The 22,106-nt window shown below is 43.5% G+C and overlaps 1 protein-coding gene across 2 annotated transcripts; it reads left to right on the forward strand.

Annotated features, from left to right (window-relative positions):
* The first annotated feature begins 2,311 nt into the window (after positions 1-2,311).
* CANX (calnexin) lies at positions 2,312-20,822 on the forward strand. 2 transcript variants are annotated; one of them, XM_048057313.2, is made up of 15 exons: positions 2,312-2,435; positions 9,811-9,999; positions 10,457-10,530; positions 11,023-11,081; positions 11,414-11,555; positions 12,806-12,887; positions 14,323-14,515; positions 15,506-15,695; positions 16,034-16,147; positions 16,646-16,802; positions 17,448-17,663; positions 18,078-18,197; positions 18,299-18,434; positions 18,576-18,670; positions 19,276-20,822. In XM_048057313.2, the coding sequence occupies exons 2-15, from the start codon at positions 9,814-9,816 to the stop codon at positions 19,327-19,329; spliced, it is 1,818 nt and encodes a 605-aa protein (XP_047913270.1). In that variant the 5' UTR covers positions 2,312-2,435; positions 9,811-9,813; the 3' UTR covers positions 19,330-20,822. The 2 variants fall into 2 exon arrangements, with proteins under 2 accessions (XP_047913270.1, XP_047913269.1); XM_048057312.2 differs by having other exon boundaries at positions 2,359-2,464.
* Positions 20,823-22,106: the final 1,284 nt, after the last annotated feature.

The following is a 22,106-nucleotide window of genomic DNA, read 5'->3' on the forward strand; positions in this document are numbered from 1 at the left end:
AATGGTTTTCCTTGACAATGTCATGTTTGTGGTGCAGTGTCTGCCATCTCTCTTTCTTTTATCGCCCCTGCCCTGGCACTCCATAGTCTGGTCTAAAAATACCACCTGCTCAGCTGCCAAAGCACTTAAATCTCTGTGCATGGTTCTTCTGTTCCTTTCATCCCTCTTTTTTTTTTTTTCCCTTGATTATTTATCTATCTTGCATTGATTTTGTATTCCTTTTGTATATAAGTTCAAACATCTTGAAAATCACAGTGCAGGATACACTTTTAGCAGCTTGTTTCTTTTCTTTTTTTTTTCTTTTCTTTTTTAATTTAGGACTGTTCTTTTCCCCTGAATGACAAAGCAGCACAGGCAGGAATGGGTTTCACGGCTGCCTGCCTGTGCCATGATTCAGCAGGTTGTAAAAGGAAGGAATGTCTTCTTTTTTTGGGAGAGGGTGGGGGAGAATGAAAAGGCTTGTGTGACAGGCGTGTGTGCGACTGTATTTGACTTCCTGGTGCTTGTGTGATTGGAGCGTAGCATTTTGCTATCCTGCGAGTTACCCAGAAGTTAATAACCTGTTTCAAAAGAGGGACTTGAAAGATGCTTGGTGCAAAACTGGACTTTACCTAGACTGGGGAGGAAGCCTGCTGAATTATACTTCTTTATTACTCTTTATTACTCTTTAGAGTATTCCTCTGTGGTTTTTTAGTTTCTTATTTAAGACACTTGGTATCTCACATGCTGCCTGTTGTTTGTGGCCATTTCCCTGCCTGTCTCGCTGTATCTTGTGTTTGGTCTCTGAGGATAGCTCAGTCAACGGGGAGGTTTAGGAGCCAGCTTGGTGGCTTTCTGGAAAAATGTGAGCACTGGATTCCAAACTTCAGTGTAAACAGGGATTTGCTGATTTCATTTATGCTGAGCCTTATTTCTGAGCACTGGGCCCCTGCTTGCATTGTCCTAACGCGGTGGAATTTTCTCTGTGGGGAGACTTATATTGCTGACTCACTGCACCAACTCAAAACAGATTTATGTTTACAAAGAAAACCCCTCTTCTTCCCGCCCCTCCTAGCAGTACTGAATGTGGCGTTGATGTAGAAAACCTCTTACCTGCTGGAGCAGGCTGCAGCCCACAGACCACACAGGGGCTCGCTTTAAACTGGGTAGTTCAGATACAGCCTCCAACATAACTATTCTCATCTGGAGCAGGTCAGGTGGAACTTAAAAGCAGAATTACTGAGAGGGCGGCAGGAGCCTGCGCTCGGCATCGGGCCTCATTCCTCGCCATCCCACACTGCCCTAAGGGAACAGGAGAGGGGCTCCTCAGGTTCAGCCCCTCTGGCAGTCCTTTTTGTGGTCCTGCGCAGAGCAGCCACCTCCTCCTGCCTTCCCTTCCCGTCACCGCAGCGGGGACCGTTACTTCTGCATTCCCCATGCTTCCGTCCTTGTTTGGCCCTATAAACGCTGAGTATTTACACAGCACTTTGCCCCTTCAGAAACACATTGTTTATTTTGGAAACGTGGCATTGCTTAAAGCTCCTGGTGCTACACAAGGCCTCCCAGCCCCAGGCTGCCTGGACTGCACGGCATTCCTGTGTTCCCAACGCCTGAGTACGGGCTGTGTATTGTGATGTTCCTAAATCTTAGTTTTGTGATGTTCCTAATTCCTAGCTTTGTGATGTTCCTGATTCCTAGTTTTGTGATGTTCCTGATTCCTAGTTTTGTGATGTTCCTAATTTTGTGATGTTCCTAGTTCCTCATTTTGTGACATTCCTAATTCCTAATCTTGTGATGTTCCCGACTCCTAGTTTTGTGATGTTCCCAATTCCTAATTTTGTGATGTTCCTAAGTCCTAGCTTTGTGGTGTTCCTGATTCCTAATTTTATGACGTTCCTAACTCCTAGTTTTGTGGTGATGTTCGCTGCAACCACACAAGAGCCGTTGGATGTACATAACCTTCTAAACGTATGGAAAACCTTGAAAACCCCTTCAAATGGGCTAAATAAACGTGAAGGGCAAGGGAAAGGCAGTTGTGCTGTTTCACGCCACGGGGCGCAGGCCCGGGCCTTCCCTGAACGAGGACCCCGAGGCGGGGTCCGTCCCACAACCCCCCCCCCAGCCCCTTACAGCTCCCTCAGCTGAAGACCCCTCCCACACCCCAACGGCCTCCCCTCCCGCAGCCAACCGCCGCGCACTTCCTGCAACGCACCGACCAATAGACGCGCTCCACGAAGGGAAGCGCCGGAGGGGCGGGCTCCGAGGCGGAGCGGGCGGGTGAGCGGCGGCGCTTTCAACCAATCGAAACGCCGGCTCGGCGGAGGGGCGGGAGGGCGGGCGTTGTTTCCACCAATGAGAGAAGAGGCGAGAGGTGGGCCGGGGGGCGGCGCGGGCCCGGTGGCAGATAGGCGGGCGGGCGGCGGCGGCGGCGCTGGGCGCGGGGCCACGTGACGGAGGTGAGGGCCGGGGGCGGCCGTGGCGCTCGGTGAGTGCCCCCCCCCCGCCTTCCCCCTCCCGGTGACCGGGCGGCTCCGTGACTGGAAATCGGGGCCCGGGGGGCCGGGGCCCGGCTGGGTGCTGGGCGCTGGGTTCTGGGCCTTGGGCGTGGTGAGCGGCGGGGGGGCCCTGCCCCGCGGCGGGTGACACCCCCCTCCCTCCCCTCAGCCGGGATCACCGTGGAGGGGCAGTGAGGGGCGCGGGGGGACCGGCGGCTGGCTGGGGACGCCCCCGGGGTGCTGCGGGAGGGAGGCCGGGCCCCGAGGCCTGTGGTGGTGGTGGGGGCGGCTGGGCCCCGACGGGGGTGCGGGGGGGGGGGGGTTACGGGCGGAGCGGGCCTGGGCTCGGTGGTGCCGCCGGGGGGGGGGGGGGGGGGGGCGGGAGGGCGGCGCGGAGCCGCGGGAGGGGAGCGGAAGGCTCTGGAAAGGAGAGGGAGGCCCGGGGGGATGAGGTGGCCGAGCACCGGGGGGGCGGCTGCGAGATGCGGGGCCCGCAGAGCTCCGGCTGCGGCTTCCCGAGCTCGTCTCCCTTCGGGGCGGTGCGGGGCCGGGGGCTGAGCTCGGGCCGCTGCCCAGGGGGCTTGCTGCGGGCTTGTAACGTGAAAAAAAAAGGCCCTGAGTCCCAGCCCGCTGCTTCCCGTCAGTGCCGGTCGCAAAGAGCAAACTTTCACGTGCAGTCTTGCGGCCCGGAACTTTCTAGGCTGCAGGAAGAGAAGGGCTGCGGGGGAGCCCAGCCTGAAGGGAAGCGGCCCCGCGTCGGGGTGCTGTAGTAGTGGTAAAGCTCCGGGCTTTCGTGGTGGCAGTGTTAGTATAATAGGGTGTTAAGCTGTTAATGTAATTAACGCCGCAGTGTTTCTGCAGAGCGTTGTGGAAAACTCCTTCATAAATTTGTTTGGGATGCGTTAGGTGTTACTTAACATCGTCAAGTAAGCATAGCTAACGTACAGGTTTTATGGGGCATCTCATTCACTGTGGTTTGGGGTGTTACTAAAACATTATAAGGAGATAACAGGACTATAACAATGCATGGGTTAACATAGTTACAAGTACTGGTTAAAATACAGGTTGTGCTAAAATTATTTTAGGTGCATCAGAGTGACCAGAATATTTACGTTTAAAAAAAAAAGGTATTATAGAAGGGATACTTCTGCAATCTCTGTATCGCATCCCAAGCTGAGTATAAGATGTTAACTGCTTCCCGGTATCAGCTGCCCTCCTAGAATGGGAAGCCTAATGCTAAGCAGTAAGAAAGCTTGAGGTCTCTGCTAGATTACCCTTTCATTTGGTGTTGCAGCACTTCCTCCTAAGTAAATGAATAAATCCTTTACTGAGAGTACCCTGTAACTTGTACTTAGCCCTCCCTTCTATTTCCTTTTCTGGCCTTTCATTTTTCTGCCTCTAACAGTGATCGAAATGGCAGCCTGTTCTTGCTGGAGTCAATTCTGTAGCAAGGCAAACTTGAATTGATTCCTAGGCGTGATGGTCTGAAAGATCTTGGGGCACCTCCAGATCTTTCCCCACCTACCATAATTTCCCTTGCAGCCCATCTGTTTTATGGCCAGAAAGCCTCGCAGTTCTGTCTTTGTCCTCCAAGGACTTTCAGTTCTGTGGGAATCTCTCTGCTGACAAACAGTACATGGTGTTTCCTCCCTTACTGTTTGTGCACCGTTGTACATTATTTTTAGAAACTGGCATATTCGAAATGCTTATTAAAAGCAAGCTTTGCTGTTGCCTTTCACACCTAATCTCTTACTTGGTTTGTGCTCCTTGCAATCCAGACAGAGGGCCCCTTTTTCTGTGGGGTTGTAGGTCACCATGGGCTTGGCCAATCTTTTCTAGGAGTCTTCCCTCAAGCCTTAAGTAGCAGCGTATCCCAACCACCCCCTACTTTTAAAAAAGGCAAAAAAAAAACACCCACCCATGTAGCTCCAGCCTCTGGCCTGCTGTAAGCAAGGCGATGCTGGAAGTTGTCTAACTGCAGAACTGAGCGCTTCAGGGAGAAAACGGTGCCTGCCCCGTATGAGCTGCTGCGTATATATGAGCGTAATTTCATTCTGTCCCTCTCAGAGCAGCAGTGAGGTCATTTACTGGCTACTGAAATTACAGTGCTTGGCCACGAAGTTGGTGGTTCAGCTTTGCCCTTGAGTGCGGATCTCCCAAGTCTGCCTAAGGACAGGTCTGTCTGTGACAGGCGCGGGTGACAGAAACGCATGTGATGCTGTGGCGTTGAGCTGACGCCGTGCCTAGCAGCTTAATTTCCTTTATCCTTGGCTACTTGCTTGTTTTATTTCATGGTGCTTTCACTTGTCCTGCATCACCTTCTGCCCTTGTGTCCTGGACTGGGGAATTGATGAAGAGTTAAAGCAGCGCAGCAGGAGGATTTCCAGCTGTCTTACAGCAGCGGCTGGTTCACCATCGGGCTGCGTGAACACCTCCTGTGGCACAGCAGAGGAGCTGGGACGTGAAGGTGGAGGCATCTTGAGATGGCAAAGAGGAACTTCTTGCTTCAGTGCTTCTAACTTTAGGAAACGAGTGCGCTACCAAGCAGGGAGCCAAGTCTTAGCTCAGAAATGATAAAAATGCAGTTTGAGGAGGGGAAAAATGGGTATCTACCTCTCTGCCTTCCTGTTCTGGTCTCCTTGCATGTTTTTGTGTGCTGAGATGAATTTCTTATGACTCTAAACTCTTCTTCATGATTCTTGTCTTGCATGAGGATGTGTTGTGCTTATTTTTTCAGCTTCCACTGCAAATACCGTATTGAAATCCAGTTTTTGGAACACGGGGCTTAGCTAGTACCCTTTGCTGCTTGTATGTGCTTACACCAGTTTGAGCTATCAGTTCAGACTGATGAAATAAAAGGCAATGATGCTCTCCCAGTTAAATTGCTGAGGTGTAGCTGACGACAACTTGCATGATGCAGACAGTTTTCCCCCTTCAATGCTTAGTTCTGCAGCAAGTGCCTTGTTTTTGCAAGACGTGTTTAATCTGACTGTAAATTATCTTAAATAAGGAGAAAACCACTTCAGTCAGCTGTATATCTAGTAGCAATTGCGATGTGGTTCTGTATTCTGAATTATGCAGCGCTAAGAGCTGGCTTGATGAACCACTCAAATAGACTTGTAACCAAGGAGATGATTAAACTGGTTTTGCAGGCTCTGCTTAACCTGTCAGGGAAAGAAACTTTCTAAACAGTATGTTCTGGAAGTATGATAGCAAGGGACTTGAATATCCTTCGTGGGGCCCTTCCAGCTGTCTGTCCTTCCCCCCATATGTTTGTGGTGATAATCGGCTGCTGTATGGGTCAAGCGTTTCCAGTGTCATGCCAAAAGTCACAAAAATTCAGGTTTTATGCCTCAAAAAAGGAGTTCCAAGTAAGAATAAATCTCTGAAGCTGCAAGTCTTGAAAGCATTGGAACCTGAAGGCGACAATCGCTTAGTCCTGCACTGGAAGTGCTGCGTCTGTGGCAAGAAGCTGATCCTGCCTCTTTGTGTCCACTTGGTTTAGTTCCTACCACTGTAAAAATCAAGCTCTGCAGTGCAGCTGTTCCCATGTTCTGGTGTCTGCCCTGTAAATTCCAGGGGAAAACGCTTCATTCAGCCTTCTGACAGTCAGGAGTTGGTGAACAGTGCTTAAATGTCCCTTACCGTTTTCCTTGTGCAGAAGCTGATTGTGGATAGGCACGCAGACAGAACAAGTGATTTGTTAGCTCTGACACTCCTGAACGCTCTCCCAAGTCCGTGCTTTGCGATATTATGTTGGCACTCCATTTGCATTGATGGGAAGACTACTGCAGTGTTTAGAAGACCTCATTTATAAAAAAAGGTAGATGAAGTTCTAATCATCTTTGACTTGGGACAGTGGTATGGTGAAGGTGAGTTGCACTGCAGTGGAACGGAGACTTCAGAAGCCCGCCTATTCTGAGGCTGGGGGCAGTCGCATGGTCAGAAATACGCCAACCTTCAGAAATATTACGCAGTGAAACCTGCAGAAAGGAAGTTCAGGCAGAGATTCAGAAATAGCTGCTCGTAATCGCCTGGAAACTGGACACTCCTTCAAAGGAGGAATCTGGCCATCACGCAGTAGGTGGCTGTGCTGCTGGAGGCTAGCGTTTTAGGTGGCTGAGCACCTGTACTTGCTAGTAACTCAAAGCTCCGCCTAAAATTTGTTTTAAGCCTGTTTTGTGTAAAATCTGAGTCTTTTTTTTCTCTTCCCCCTCCTCTCCCTTCCTATTGTCCCCTATTTATGAGTAACCCAATTTACTAGGGTATAATTGCTTGTTGTGTCCCCAGGGATTAAGCGTGGTTGAAACCTTCTTGTATAGCAATACATATGTTATGGACAGATGTAGCTATTTAAATACCCCAATTGTGTGTTTTACTTAAATCGCTCTTCTGAGAACATACTGTCTTTTATTTCTTATAATTTAGTTTGCGTATTGTTAGGGATTAATAGAATAAGGAGCTTGCCTTGACAACTGGCAGTTGCTGAAGGTGCTACCAGTTCGTACTGGGGTGTATGAATGAGAGCTTATGTACAATTTGGGAATGATTTAATACGTAGGAGGTGTTCTAAACAGCTTTCTATAGGGATACAAACTTACGAAAACTGCTTGCCAATGACTACAAAGAAGCAAGGGTACGAAACTGGATTAGCTTCTCTTCCTGCTTCTAGTTTTTGGCAAAAGAAAAGCTTGCTGGCGACTTGCACAGGTAATACTTGCAGCTTCAAGTGAGGTTCCCCAAGCCCCAGTTTCAGGCAGAGAGATAACTGGTAAGTGCAGACCCCTGGTAGATCCCTGTGGGTGTCTCAGGAACAGCTTCTGCCTGTGCTGGTGCTTGCTGTGGGGGATGCTGGTGGCTGTGACTGGTTTTACCAGAATACTTTGATAGGATTTCTGGACGCCCTCGTGTGCAATACCAGGCCGTGTGGTTTGCCACTTACCGAGCAAGAAGTGCTAGCGTCTGCCAAAGGTCACTGCCACTGACAGAAGCTTCAAGGTTCTGGTTGGGGTGGGATCGCCAAGTAGGTGTGAATTCGGTATGGAGCCTGTGCTGCCGGGGAGGCTGGGAGGTGATCGGAATCTTACACCGAAACGTCATTGCTCTCGGTGAGGTTACCGCAGAGATGACTTGCATGCTAAATCGCTCATGTCCTTTGCACAGGCTTGGGAGGGGGTATGGAAAAACTGCGTCCTTTTAGAAAGAGGAAGGCATTGGCTTACCTTTAACTTCGCTGTGCGTTTAAGGTGACTTTGCTCGTATCACCCTTAGGAGCAGTACAGTGATCGTTCTATCCGCATAATGTAATGTGAAAGTGGTTACAGAACTTGGGGTAAAATCTTCCTGAATTTAGCTCTGTTAAGAATGAATTTGGTGAGGCTCTGTTAGCAAGGTGAGACAATGCAACCCTTCCCTTGGAAAGGTGTCCTTGTGCCACCTCGCCTGCAGTCACTTCGGTCCCAGCACACATCTGGGCTCCAAAGATCACTTTTTCAAATGAGGTTTCAGGGTCTTTGTGGTTTTTGCTGTTGGGCATGGGTTTATTCAGAGAGCGTACTGTCTGTGCAGGAGGAATTGAACTTCCAATGGCACTGATGTTTGCTTCACAGTTTTTGTTTTTGGTTTTGTGTTGTGGTTCCCAGATTTGTAATATCTATGAGCTGCTATGTGGTCTGCAACTGTTTTCAATTCTGCCTGTACACTGCATTAAAGTTAAAAACAAACAAAAACACAAATAACAGGCTTTGGTTATATGTAGGAACACTTGGTTTTTGTCAGCTGCTCATGCTGTGAGCTGTGTCCTTCTGGCCCAGGGCTGTTCTGCTGCAGTTGCCTGGGCTGGGAGGGCCGGGTGCTGAGCATGTACCGAGCCCGTGGTCCTTGGGGCATCGCAGCTCGGAAACTGGCTGTGATTGCGTGTTGTCGTAGTGGCAAACTGGACATAACCTCGACAGGTCCTAAAATACAGTTTTGTTGTAATTAAAAACATCCCCTGTCATTAGAAGCAAGTTAAAGAGTAATCTAAGAATGGTAGATTTGGTATGCAGTGGAGTCTTGGTATACTGGGTAGAGCTGATAAGCTTCTACAACTAAATGCTTTCAGTTGCCTAAACATGCTTTGGAAAGTTTAAAAAAAAGTTTTCTACCATGAACTTACGCCCCTACAGGCCTTAATAACTCTGCTTGAGTTATGTTTGTAAATCTGTGGGGCTATAGCCTGAGGCAGGAATGTAGGGGAAGGAGAGGATGTTTAGTTTTATAATGACTTTCAAAAAAAAAAAAAAAATTAGTCTTAGCTGAAACTTTGACTTTGGAAGAAAAATCTGGAATGTAATTCAAAGGAGCAGACTGCTTTCCTGGTTGCTGCGTGTGGGCAAAACTACAAGCGGTGTGGAAGGAGTGTTGCTTTCTGTATCAGCGTAAAGGTGCAGTGATCAAGTAATTTTTTTTAGCAGGAAAGTCAAATTGAAACCTATTTTACTTAGAGATTTTTTGAGCTATAGATTGTCAAGGTGTCCTCCGTGTTTCAGGTAGCATAATGTGCCGGGCACCCTATAAACTAATTGGTGTGGTAGTTTAATTCTGTAAAGTCTTTGTATTAGATTTCTTTTGGTCGTTCTGTTAAGTTAGAGATCAAATTAACTGTCCATTGAACAGCAAGAATTTTTCTGCTGGGTCTGCCTCTGTGTCCAGCTGCTTACAGACATCTGCCGGTAATATCAATGGCTGTTGGCAGTAATTCCAGGATAAAGCATGGGGAAGGCAACTGATGAATGAAAGTGCCAGTGTCCTGCATAGGAAAGGAAGAAAAATACTGAACAGGAGATAGAAGATTGATTGTTCCATAGATGCTTGAAAGAGGTAGCTAATTGTATTTCAGCTCATGAACTCGATGGAAATGCCCATTTCAACATGATGTATTTAGAGTTCTTCACAAGCAGAAACAAGCTTTCTGTTCAGGTTTTTGTAGGTGTGCGAGTTGGGGTGTTGCCGTGGGTATGTGCAGTTCTGCTCATGGGCTGGCAGCGGAGGAGCAGCGCTGACACTTCTGCAGCGGGATCTGCAGAACTTGTCCACGTGCTCCTCTGGTCCGTTAGCATCTGTTTTATATTGAATACTTCACCTTTATCTTGTATTCCTCTCCAAATTCGTGAGCTGTCTTAACTAGCCAGATGTGATAAATAGCGAAGCTGAGAAGGTAAGTTTGTACCTGTCCTTCAGTGGTGTGACGAGGCACTTCAAGCTTCGAGGACAACAGGTGGTTTTGAACTGTGAGTTGGTGCCTTGCTCTGTGTGCAGTGCTGGCCTGACTTCTTCCCTTGTCTTATTTGTTCAGATCATGGAGCTGAAATGGTTACTGTACGTGGCCCTGCTAGCTCTTGGGACTTTTGCCATCCAGGCACATGATATGGATGATGACAATGACGGTGATGATGTAGTTGATATCGAGGATGATTTGGATGACGGCATTGAGGAGGTAGAAGAGTCAAAGCCTGAAACCAGCAGTCCTCCTCCAACTCCAAAGGTATGGCATGGAAGTTCTCTTTAAAATTCAATTACTGCTTGTGTTGTAGCTACTGTGAATCTGATCCGAGTTCTTTCTGCTTTGCTAATGTTTAATGTGTTGTGATGCTATTAAAGGTGTTAGCTGGGAGTAAGGTATGGAATTAAGCTTAGCTGTTTGCTTTCTTTCTCATCTGACCCTGTCTTCTTCCTTGAAGACTTATATCAGTATTTGAAATCTGAAGTGTAAGTATCAGGAATTAATGCTTCCAGCTAAATATATACTTCAGTTTGAGTTGCAGAGAATAGCACAATGGCTTGGCAGAAGCAGCAGTATTTACATAATTTCTGTATTTCTGCTGCCAGAGTGTTCCAGGTAATGTGCTTAAGTGTAGATACGTGAGCTGTATGTACCTGTTCCTCTTTAGAGTAGAGAATGTGCCTTGAAAGGTGTGTAAATCCCCTTTCCTCTCCCGTAGGTTACCTACAGGGCTCCCGTCCCAACTGGCGAGGTGTATTTTGTAGAGTCCTTTGATAAAGGAACTCTGGATGGGTGAGTATGATCTGAGGGATGATTGAACATAATAAATCAAAATTTTCTGTGAAAGGGAACAAAACTCTTTCTAGATTCTGTTACTCAAAATCACGTTAACAGGCAGTGATTAGGGAGGGTTGCGGCAGTGACTATCTGATGCTGGTTGTTAGTGCTGAAGCAAACTAATATATCCTTAGGTACTAATAATGGGGGGAGATGAGCCATATATTGTGTAATATTTTTAATCCTTTTCATCTGACTTTCTGTAGCTCAGGTAACATGAGGATGGTGAGGTTCTACAGCTTTGCATAGTAAGAATTTTTGAAGAGCATGACACTGAGGCAGTGATCCTACTTCACAGTGGGGTGGGAAATGGAAAATGTAGAAAATTTTGCAGGCTTGGGGATAGAACTCCTGAGGGGATCAGGACACTAGGATGCTTTAAGAGCAGGCGTTTTAGCATGTGGTGAAAAAGTATGGGTTTCTGACTGTTGGATGTTTGTCTTTTAGATGGATCCTTTCCAAAGCCAAGAAAGATGATACAGATGATGAAATTTCCAAATATGATGGTGAGTCCTACCCAGTTTTTTTGACTGATATTTCTGATGTCCTTTGTCCTATGTGAAGAGGAGGTGCAAGTCTGTTTCCTGATTGCTTGCTGAAGTTATATTCACTGAAGAAAATGGGGGAGTATTTGTGTATGTGGTTAACAACATGAAGTGTGGTTCTGATGCAGATAAAAGATTAAAATAAAACAGCCACTTTGAGGTTTTAAATTTTTTAGTGAAGATGTTAAATTAATAACTTGAGGAGGCAAAGTGCTGATTTTCTTGCTTGGAATTAGGCTAAGTGAAGATTGTATCCCATGAGTTTTGATAATGTTTGGTTAATTTCCCTCCAGGTAAATGGGAAGTCCAAGACATGAAGGACACTAAGCTTCCAGGAGACAAAGGGCTTGTACTGGTAACCCGAGCCAAACATCATGCAATTTCATCCAAACTTTCAAAGCCTTTTGTATTTGATACCAAGCCCCTTATTATACAGTAAGTAAAAGATAACTCGGTGTTCTGTTATTTCAAGGGTGACGTGATAGCAGGCTGAGGTTTATTCCGTAACAGAGCTTTTGTCGACTGGGAGTCTAAATGACACAAGATATAACAACCTATTACTATACTGTTTGAGTAAGTATAAAATAGCAATTTGGATTCCCCAAGTGTAAAAATTATGAACAGCATGGCTCCCTCTGAAGCATGTAAAGGAAGGTAGTCTTTGAAAACTAGACTTGGTAGCTGGTCTCTGAACTTCATTTGATTCATTGTGTTAACAAGGACATGCAACTGATTTTTCTACTGTTAATCATAGAAGTCCTTGTCTTTTTGGACAAGACCTCATCTATATGCAAGTCAGTGTACTTATTCAGTAAATTGTCCCGTTTCAAAGGTGGGCTGTGTAGTAAAGGTGCACTTGTTTCCTCCTGCCTTTGTTTTAGTTCATCTGTTGTGGAAGATGAATAGCTTGTTTAGCCCTATTGGGCCATGACTGATGTAGGAGAATCTACTAACTAGCAAGCAGGGGGAAAAAAAAACCTTCAGTGGCAACTGTTGAGTTGTGGGATATTACTTTATCAGTTTTAAACTGAGTAAGCTAATTCATGTTTGTACAAGGTAATGAGCTGGTCGCTTTACTTTGCATTACTGCTTAGTTTTTGGCTCAAAATACAAGGCTAAAAATAAAATAAAGTGGTCACCCACTCCAGCTGCTGGCATTGAGAGAGGATCAAGCATACTTAGCCTATTCCTGACAGACATGTTTTGCCTTTTTCAGACTCCTTGGCATCTCTAAATATACTGTTGTATGCTTATAACCCTAAAGGGTGTCTTCCTAGGACCCAACTGTTCTCACTTTGGTCATCTTGCAAATTGAGTTGTCTGCTGTAGCGGTTGTGGGGAAAATTGGTTTGCCTTAATCTCTGTTGCAGTCTCTTACATACTGAAATCTTTTCTCTCTACTCCTAGATCATAATCTTTTAGACCAGCACTCAATTTCTTTAATCTTTTGTTAGGTTAAGCCTTCTAAATCCTTGATTCTTCTCGTTTTGCAGGCCCTTATGAATATCTGCTTAGTCCTTAAGAGTACAGCATGTGTTTTTAATGTTTGCTTGACTCTTGATTTAAAACAAACAACAGAAGTCTTACTCTGAATTTGTACTTGAAAGTTGCAATCATGTATTGTGGAAGTAAGTTTCCCTTTCGTGTAACACGCGCTCTACTTCTTTGTCCAAAACTAAAATTAGGTATGAAGTAAACTTCCAAAATGGAATAGAGTGTGGTGGGGCCTATGTGAAGTTGCTTTCAAAGACCCCCGAATTGAACCTGGTGAGTGATGCTGATACTCCGAGCATTATCCATGAAATAACGCTTGCTTTATTTTGCTGTTTCCTAGAGAAACCTCTTCAGTAAATGTAGTGGGGCATAGTTTGGGCTTGATCTCCAGAGTACTTTGCACTCAGCAAGTTCCCACTATTTTCAGTTGGAGATCAGAAATACAGAAATATTCTGGCCTCTTGAGTGACAACTCCAGAGTTTTCCCATAGCTGAGCAGTTCTACAGCTTGGAAGTCTACAGTACTTCAGATTTCCCTAGGTTCTAGAACTGAGGAGGTACCTTACGAGAGTAGCCAGTGTAGAAACCTCCTTGGAAGCCATTGTCCAGAAGGAAGATTGTTTTATCTTCTAAAACAGACTCATGCAAATAACTAAAAATATATCTGGCATTTATTGCTGTGTCTTTGAACTCTTGTCAGTTACTGGATATACTTAAAATATCTATATATCTGAGGTTGGACTAGATACAAGCTTGTATATTCAGAAGCACACAGTTATATAGAAGAATTTGCTTCATAAAAGGCCCTTGAATGCATTGTCTTAAAAGTGCCCTCAGTGAAAGAGACAATGCTGCATCCTTTAAAAATTAAGAGTCACTTCCTCTCCTCCCAGTAATACAGTTGTCTTGAGCATTTTAGCCTGTTCAGACAAAAGCTTTACTGCTGGGTCAGTGTGTGTGTGTGTATATATATATATATATGCTTGTATAAACTATGGATTTTCTTTAGCCATTTTCCTAGACTTCATGGGAAGTACCTTTTAAGACTTATAACCCATCCTTTTCCTTTTGTTCTGCGCTCTCTTTAGAGCTTTATTACTAATACAGATTCCAAACTTAAAGCTGTCTAGCCAGTTTCATGTGTGCATTGAATCTCAAGATAACATTATCCAAAACAAATAGACTTGCAGTGTTCAAAGGTGAGATTATTATATTCAGTTCAGTCTTAAATTGAAACAATATACCAGCTTAGAAGTAGATAAACTAAATACAACTTGGCCTCACTTTTAATGTTGCTTATCCCTTTGTGTGGAAGAAACTCACTAACTAACTATTAATTCATTATTAACAGTACCTGATGTGTATGTTAATAACTCTTAAAAGTCATTTTTGCAGTGTAGAGATATGCTTAAAAATGCATACATATATATGGTTGTCACAACTTAATGAATTACTTACCTTGTTGATAACACTTGAATAGCTATTCGTTTCCCTCTGAAGTAGAGGGAAGGTGCAAAATGAAGAAGTTAAGCTAATTCTGGTCTTCTCTCTAGAAGCTTGTAGTTGTGATGCAGGTTTTAGTCTGGCTACTTCACTGTCTTGATATCCAAGCTGCAGATCAATTTATAATGATTCAGGAGGTGGTATGATGGGCAGTGGCTGAAGTTGTTTCTCAAAATAATGGCATTGTTTTGCATTTCTTTTAAAGGATCAGTTCCATGACAAAACTCCATATACAATCATGTTTGGCCCTGACAAATGTGGAGAGGACTATAAATTGCACTTCATCTTCCGACACAAAAACCCGAAGACTGGCAAATACGAGGAGAAGCATGCGAAGCGTCCAGATGCAGACTTAAAGACCTACTTTACTGATAAGAAGACACACCTTTATACGCTGGGTACGGTGACTGTAAACTGTGCATGTTAATAACTACTGCTGTGTTTTCTGAATCAAACTCAAAGTAAACCAGATGAACAAACAAATCTTTGTATCAGCATACAGCTTGAAAGCTCTGAATGCAAAAACTAGTCTTATTGTATAAAGGCTTGCTTCCTCCTTGCAAGAAGTTCTGACTCATGTAGGAAGTCATGAGACCTTGAACTTAATAGTTAAAGAAGAACTGAATTTCAGAACGGTTACGAGTAATGTGATACGCTAAGTGTATCCAAAATTATTAGCAACATCTATATAATGCTTGAATGCTGCCCTCTAGTAATTTGGGATATTAATAAACTTTAGATGTAGAGGAGAGATTAAATTACTACCACTTCCAACAGACTTGCATTCTTTGGAAACAGTGGCTTTAGTACCTAACTTTTAAAGTCAGTTTTCAGTAGCATATAATTTTAGTTGGTTAGTTCTGTACTTAGATTTGGATAGCACAGTTCCAGGTGCAGAAGAGGGATCCAGGGGATAGTGTTTTTCTTCCCACATCTTTCACAGTATCAGACAAAATCAGTGGTTACTGAAGTACAGTGTTTGGCATTAGCTGTGCCTAAAAGTATTTTGTGGGAGTACTCGAGCATCTCTGTGTCTGTTCCATTACAAAGGTAGCAATGAATAAAGAAATTAAAACCCTGTGAGTCAGCAGTGGGATTATGAATGAGGGTCTTCCTTTTAAGTAGGATGTGAATAAATACTATTCCTATTGCTAAAGCACTATTCAACAAATCTTAGTTTGACAAGGTGAGATGTGTTACATCAGCCCTAAGTACACTTAGACATCATGGGAAAGGTTCTTAATGAGTCTTAGAAACAGTTATTAGGTAGATGGTAGCTTGGATTGCTGAAGCTTGAATTGTATGTGGTACAGCAGGGATCAGTGATAATTTGTGAAGCATGCTTTGTATTGTATGTGCAACGGCTGCATTGACTTTTTTCCTTTCAGTCTTGAATCCTGATAATAGTTTTGAAATACTGGTTGATCAAACGGTTGTCAACAGTGGGAACTTGCTAAATGATATGTCTCCTCCTGTGAATCCACCCCGAGAGATTGAGGACCCGAATGACCAGAAGCCTGAGGACTGGGATGAGAGACCCAAAATCCCAGATCCAGATGCTGTTAAACCAGATGACTGGTAAGATGTTAGAGGGGTACTTGAACCTGTGTTTTTTGAACCATAGACTTGATTTTGAGCTTGTATGCATCCTTGCAGTGGCTGCTAGGGCAAGGGATTTACAGCAATGTGCCCTTTCTAGATTGGCTTTAAAATTAGTGTTATCTTAGTTGGAGCCGTGACTGTGCTGTGAGGCACTGTATAGAGGTAACAGGCTGCAAGACGACTTTATTCTTAAAACGTGGTGTTGCTGCCTGGTAATCTAGATCAGTGGGCATGTTCAGACACTGTAGAATCATGTCTTGGGGTTGAGAACTTGTTGCATATTGTGTGTTAATATACTGACTTCCTTTTCCAAGGGATGAGGATGCTCCTGCAAAAATACCTGATGAAAATGCTGTGAAACCGGAGGGTTGGCTGGATGATGAGCCAGAATATGTAGCAGACCCTGATGCTGAGAAGCCTGAAGATTGGTAAGTTTACTGCCTGTTGCAAATGACAGCAATAATTACGTGGTTTTGGTACTGGTTTTAACAAGTATAAAAATAGCTAGTTCGTTGTTGCTCACTATCAAAGTTGCTGGTAATTCAAGCTATCCTGCTTCAAAAGCAGAAGGCAGAGTTGTTGGTCTTAATAGGAATCCTGTGTTCTTGCGTTCATCTGCGTACTTGTCAACTGTTCTTTCCTATGTCTGTAAGCTGAATAGGTCAGGGATGTTCATCTCGCAGTTGTGTACTGCAGTGGGAGGGGGCTGTGCTCAGAGACTGGCTTTTCATGAGCTTCTGTGCTTTCAAGCTGCTTCCTGAAATATCTGTCCCTTCTGCAGTGTCTTTTTCAGGCCTATGCTATTATCAGTTTCGGTGTTTCCATTTTACAGTAGAAATCTTAGTGTTCTTGGGAATCAGACACGCTATAAGCTTTCTTCTGGGTAAAGACAAGGGGCAGACTTCAAAACCGAGTTGCTGTTACAGGGACGAGGATATGGATGGTGAATGGGAGGCACCTCAGGTTGCAAATCCTAAGTGTGAGTCAGCTCCTGGCTGTGGTACCTGGCAGCGACCAATGATTGACAATCCAAACTACAAGGGCAAATGGAAGCCTCCTATGATTGATAACGTGAACTATCAGGTTGGTTTCTTCATTTTTGTAAACTTCTGGCCAGTGCAGCATCTCCCTTCCAAAAATCAGAATGATTTACATTCAGCAGATGTAATTAAGAATAAAAATACTGTCATGGACTTCCTGTGTTTCAAGTGGACAGTTTCAAAGTGTTTTTTTAACCTGACTTCACTCTTTCGTAGCACAAATAAAAAATGATTCCCAGAACCTGAAGAGTCGCATTTATAAACACTGTAATTGAGTGCAATTACCTTAAAGGAGGTTGTAGCGAGGTGGAGATTGGGTTCTTCTCCCAAGCACCAAATGATAAAACGAGGGGAAATGGCCTCAAGTTGTGCTGGGGAAGTTTAAGTTGGCTATTAGGAGAAATTACTGAAAGGGTTGTGCAGCATTGGAATAGGCTGCCCAGAGAAGTGGTTGAGTCAGCATCCCTGGAGGTCTTCAAGAGAAGCATAGATGTAGAGCTTAGTAGCATGGTTTTGTGGTGGACTTCTCAGTACCAGGTTAAAGGTTGGACTAGATGATAGTTTTGTTTTTTCCCAACCTGAATGATTCTGAGATTCTTTGCATTGGTCTTCTTGGCTGAAATGGGCTAAAAAATGAAATTCAGCCTCTGTGCTAGTAGGTAAGGCTTGAATGTCTTGTCTTTCCTAGGGGATTTGGAAACCCAGGAAGATCCCAAACCCAGATTTCTTTGAAGACCTGGAGCCTTTCAAGATGACTCCCTTCAGTGCTGTGGGACTTGAGCTATGGTCCATGACTTCTGACATCTTTTTTGACAACTTTATCATCTGTACTGAAAGAGCTGTGGCTGATGATTGGGCTAATGATGGATGGGGACTAAAAAAGGCAGCTGATGGCGCTGCAGAGGTGAGAAAAGAAAGGCTTAATTGTGTGCTTCCTACTGGAACAGTAGGACCACTGCTGCTGTTCTTGTGCAGTGTTTATCAATATATACTTACGTGTACCAAGGCTGTGGATTGATGATCTTCATTAGAACCTCAATTTGTAATTACAGCCTGTAATAGTTGCTATAAATGGCAGTGAGTATTCACTGCTCTTTTGAGGTTCTTGCTCTGACATTTGTGCTGTTAATTGTAGACTAGTTATTAATTCATAAACCATGGAAGAAGTACTTGTGCAGGCTAGCTTTAATTCTTTCAGGTATGAAATATGTTCAACGTTGCAGAAAGTCTACTTTCTGGAGTAGACTGAAACTGAAAAATCTGTAGTTCAAGCTCAACTGTTGCAATTTGAGTTTTAATGGTTCACTTTATCTTCTAGCCTGGTGTTGTGGGCCAGATGATGGCAGCTGCTGAAGAGCGTCCCTGGCTTTGGGTGGTGTACATCCTCACTGTGGCTTTGCCTGTGTTCCTTGTTGTCCTTTTCTGCTGTTCTGGGAAGGTATGCATTTCCTCTGGTAAATACGCTGAATCTTCTTAAACATTCTACTTAATGTGCCTTAGCTTCACAAATAACTGGTTGGTTCTGGCAATTTTTTTTAGAAGCAGCCAAGTGCTGCAGAATACAAAAAGACTGATGCTCCTCAGCCTGATGTGATGAGCGAGGAGAAAGAAGAAGAAAAGGACAAAGGAGACAAAGAAGAAGAGGAGGAGGAGGAAACAAATGAGGAGAAGCTAGGTAGGCAAACTTAGATAATCTTGATGTGAAATTAATATCTGAAAGAGTAAGAGGATTGGTAGACATAACAAGTCATTGGTGAACTGAAGGTGGCAAGTCTTAATGACAAGAGAATGAATGAGGTTTTTTTAATTTCCTTAGAAGAGAAGCAAAAAAGTGATGCTGATATAGGAAGTGCTAGTCAAGAGGAAGAGGAGGAAGAAGATGAGGAAGAAGACAGGAAACCTGCATCAGAGGTATGCAAGCACTTAATTTTTGAGGGAAGCATTGTGGATTGTTTTTCTTGGTATAGAACAAGCCTTACTAATCTGTTAAAAGCTAACCTGGCTCACGTGATACCCCTTTCCACTGTCAGAACACCAGAGAACTTAATCACTGTGCAGAATAGGAATTGCTGTGGCCAACCTCAGCAAAGCAGGAAACCTTGCTAAAGGCACTTGCCATAGACCCTGCATTGTGAGAGGAGTAGGATTGTGTGGAATGCATCTTCTTGAAGCAAAAGGCTTATTCAGCTTTGTGTGCAGTCAGGATGTGACCTTCTAAGTGCTCCACATTGACATAATGGCTAACTTAAAAAAAAAAAAAAAAGGGTGGAGTGTTGCTTGAGGTTAAATAGATTCTCGCAGCAGCAGAATTTAAGTATTCTCAGCAAATATCTATACGTGCACCGTGAAAATAATAATGTCTACCATATATGTAAAGGAAGGGGTAGTAACAGCAGTAGGTCCTTCCAAAAATGAAACTAATGTAGAGCTGAAAGTTTTTTGTAGGCTTGCTCAAAAAGGCTTTCAGGAGTAAATTTTGGTTAGGTTTCCTTCATGTCTCTACAAATTTCTTGCAGGAGGAAGAAACTGTGAATAGATCACCCAGAAACAGAAAGCCAAGGAAAGATTGAAAAAAAATCATAAAAACTTGATCTGTGATTTTTTTTTTTCAAAACATGGTTCTGGGAGAGGACCTTGGACACCTTACATTGAAACTTGGACAAACCTCAAGATTTCACCATCCACAGGTTCCAGTCACACTATCCAATGTAATGGAGTGTCTAGCAGTAAAATATTTGCAATCATCTGTTTAAAGAACATCATTCCTGTAGAAAGAATGCAGTTAATATAATGGGCTGTGGATTTTGGAATGTAACATAACTAACCTTTTTCAGTTTTGGTTTTAAATATTCTTTTCTGTTTTTAAGTAGATTGGTAGAACTTTACCAGTCTCAAACCTTGGTTTAATTTAATATATTAATTAGTGAGGAATAACAATGAATCTTGAAAGTGCTAGATGATAAAAATGCAGTTTTATAACTAGTTTTTTTTACAAACATGTAAATTCCTAAATGCACCGATGTCTTTATATATATATCCCTTAAAATTTAATAATTGTTTAAAGAAAAGCTGTCAACATATTTGACAATACCTCTTCCCACAAAGGAAAAAAAAATGGGAAGGGGGGATGTGTGGGGAAACAGTAGCTAAACTCTCCAATCAACTCTGTTCTTCTGGGGGTCATGGGGGGGGGACAGGAAGGGGTGGAAGGAAGGAATTAGTTGGTTTCTGGAATATGCACTCTGTGCATGGCTAAAGCCCGGTTAAGTGTTGATAAATGATCTAGGATTCGGAGTGTATTGTCCTAATGTGGCATTTATTCCTGCAGACCTTGCAGATAATAGTTCTTGTTAGTTCTTGAACTCTTTTCGTAAAGCTAATGGGTCGTTGGGGTGGGCTGGGGTTAGACTACTTTCCCCTTTCCCTTCTGTTCACCCACTGATGCTTTCCTTTCTCTCTTGCCTGTACAGCTATTTTTCTGAGTGCAGCTTTGCCTCAATTGCTGGAAGTGCTTCATGTTCAGCTCATTGTCAAAACTCTTTATTTTTATAGCTAGGCCTACTCCAGGGTCCAGACACTGGATAGGACAGTGTCCCATATCCTCTCACTGTTATCACTGTATGTCAATTCCTGTAGGAATGGGGGAGGTGGTCAGGTAGACAAGATGAACTGAATATTTCTTAAGGAAAAACAAAACAAAAAAACACAAATTAACCAACATGTCAGTATTTGTAGGTGGGGAAGGAGCATGTGGAATATCTTAAGTGGTATGTGAAACTGTTTAAGTCTTTTATCTGCTCTTCATGTAACAAATGCATCCTAAATTATATTGTGAATGTTAGGGAGTTCCAATTCCAGCTGAATAAATTTTTTTAAAGTGTTGAGTCTACCATATTATACTGTTTCAAACACTTGTGGAATGCCGGTGATCACTACAAGAGCATACCTCTGAGGGTGAAATCTATGTAACTTCATTACACTGTACCAAATATGTTGGAGTTCGGATGTCTATATAGATAAGCTTTTCTTTTTGTTTAGAGTGAAATTAAATGTCCTGAAATTACTCTTCTTGCACTGAATTTAAACACTCCAGTGTTGGTTGGTCATAGGTATAGTACGGGGAGTAATTCCCAGGGGCTGGGGGGGGTCAGGTGTTCCAATTACCTTGCAAACAATCTAACCAATTACTAAAAGCCTCATTTTTTTTGGAGAAACATCTTTTGCTGCCTGTCCTTACGTTGTATCCCTTGGTTGTTGTGTTTGAAATATTAGTGACCACAAATGCATAGCAGGATTTCTTGATCTTTCTGCAGCGTGAAAATAAACTATTGTAAGCAAGATACTGGAAGTAATTTCAGACTTCTGTTGGGAGCTATTGCATGTTTAGAATGCCTTTGCCTGTTGAACACCTGGTAACTGCTGCTCCTTACTGCCAAAATAGCTTATACTCTGACATGGAAGATGTCATAGCTTAAGCATTGCTATTAGCTTGTTCTCAGGACTGTATTTTTATCAAGGAGCAGCTGCTATTTATGACTCAGTCCTTTGAGATGAAGTATATGTAAATGGTTTCAATTCAGCTAACATCTTGGGCACAACATAAATCTATTAATCCAATGTTTTTTTATCTCAATATGCAAATTGCCTTAAATTCCTGAACAATTCATGTGCATACATGTTCTTTCCAAGCATCAAAAAGGAACTTAAGATCGGCTATCAGCTTCTAAATAGTATTATGTTAAGGTGAAATGTAAATCTACATTTGCTTCTGCTAAATCTCCTTAAGAGGTCTCCTGTCTGCATGTTATGGCTTTTTTTTTTTGATACCATAGTGTATGCTTAAATAATCACTACAATAAATTATGACTTTCCAAAACGGATAGACAACTCAAAAGTTACTTCTTATCTTGCCTTCTGACTTGGGTGGCTCAGTTTAACTTCAGAATTGCTTTTAAAACTTTGAAGGAAAAAAAAATTGCTGTCTGCTTAGCCTGACTGGGGAAAAAATGCAAGTACAGCTGTGTTCTCTAAGTAGTGTAGCTCTGCCTGGTGGTGATCTGTGAATTAGGTTTGAAATCGGTGCAAAGTATGTGAAGGTATGCTGGGGCTGGGTGTTTGAGAGCAGCCTCGGTGAGGGATGCTGACTCAAGGGAGGGCGGTGAGGGAGGGTGAGGTGCTTCAGGTAAATAAGGGTGGGGGAGTGCTTGTAGCAGGGTAGGAGAGTAGAAAAGGCTGGAGTTTGTCTTTTTTCTCCTAGCAGTGGTGCTCAGAAAGCAGTTGATCAGGCTGCAGGTAACCTGCTGTAGAAGTGTTAACTGCATGGAAACTGTAATTAATTCACGATAAT

Source organism: Anser cygnoides, chromosome 14 (assembly GCF_040182565.1).
Source record: "Anser cygnoides isolate HZ-2024a breed goose chromosome 14, Taihu_goose_T2T_genome, whole genome shotgun sequence".
In the NCBI taxonomy this organism is placed as follows: domain Eukaryota; kingdom Metazoa; phylum Chordata; class Aves; order Anseriformes; family Anatidae; genus Anser; species Anser cygnoides.

Coding starts and splice junctions, on each gene's coding strand:
- CANX (XM_048057313.2), top strand. CDS start 9,814: ATGGAGCTGAAATGGTTACTGTACGTGGCCCTGCTAGCTCTTGGGACT. Junction 15,696..16,033: donor GCTGTTAAACCAGATGACTG/GTAAGATGTTAG, acceptor TCCTTTTCCAAG/GGATGAGGATGCTCCTGCAA. Junction 16,803..17,447: donor TTGATAACGTGAACTATCAG/GTTGGTTTCTTC, acceptor TGTCTTTCCTAG/GGGATTTGGAAACCCAGGAA.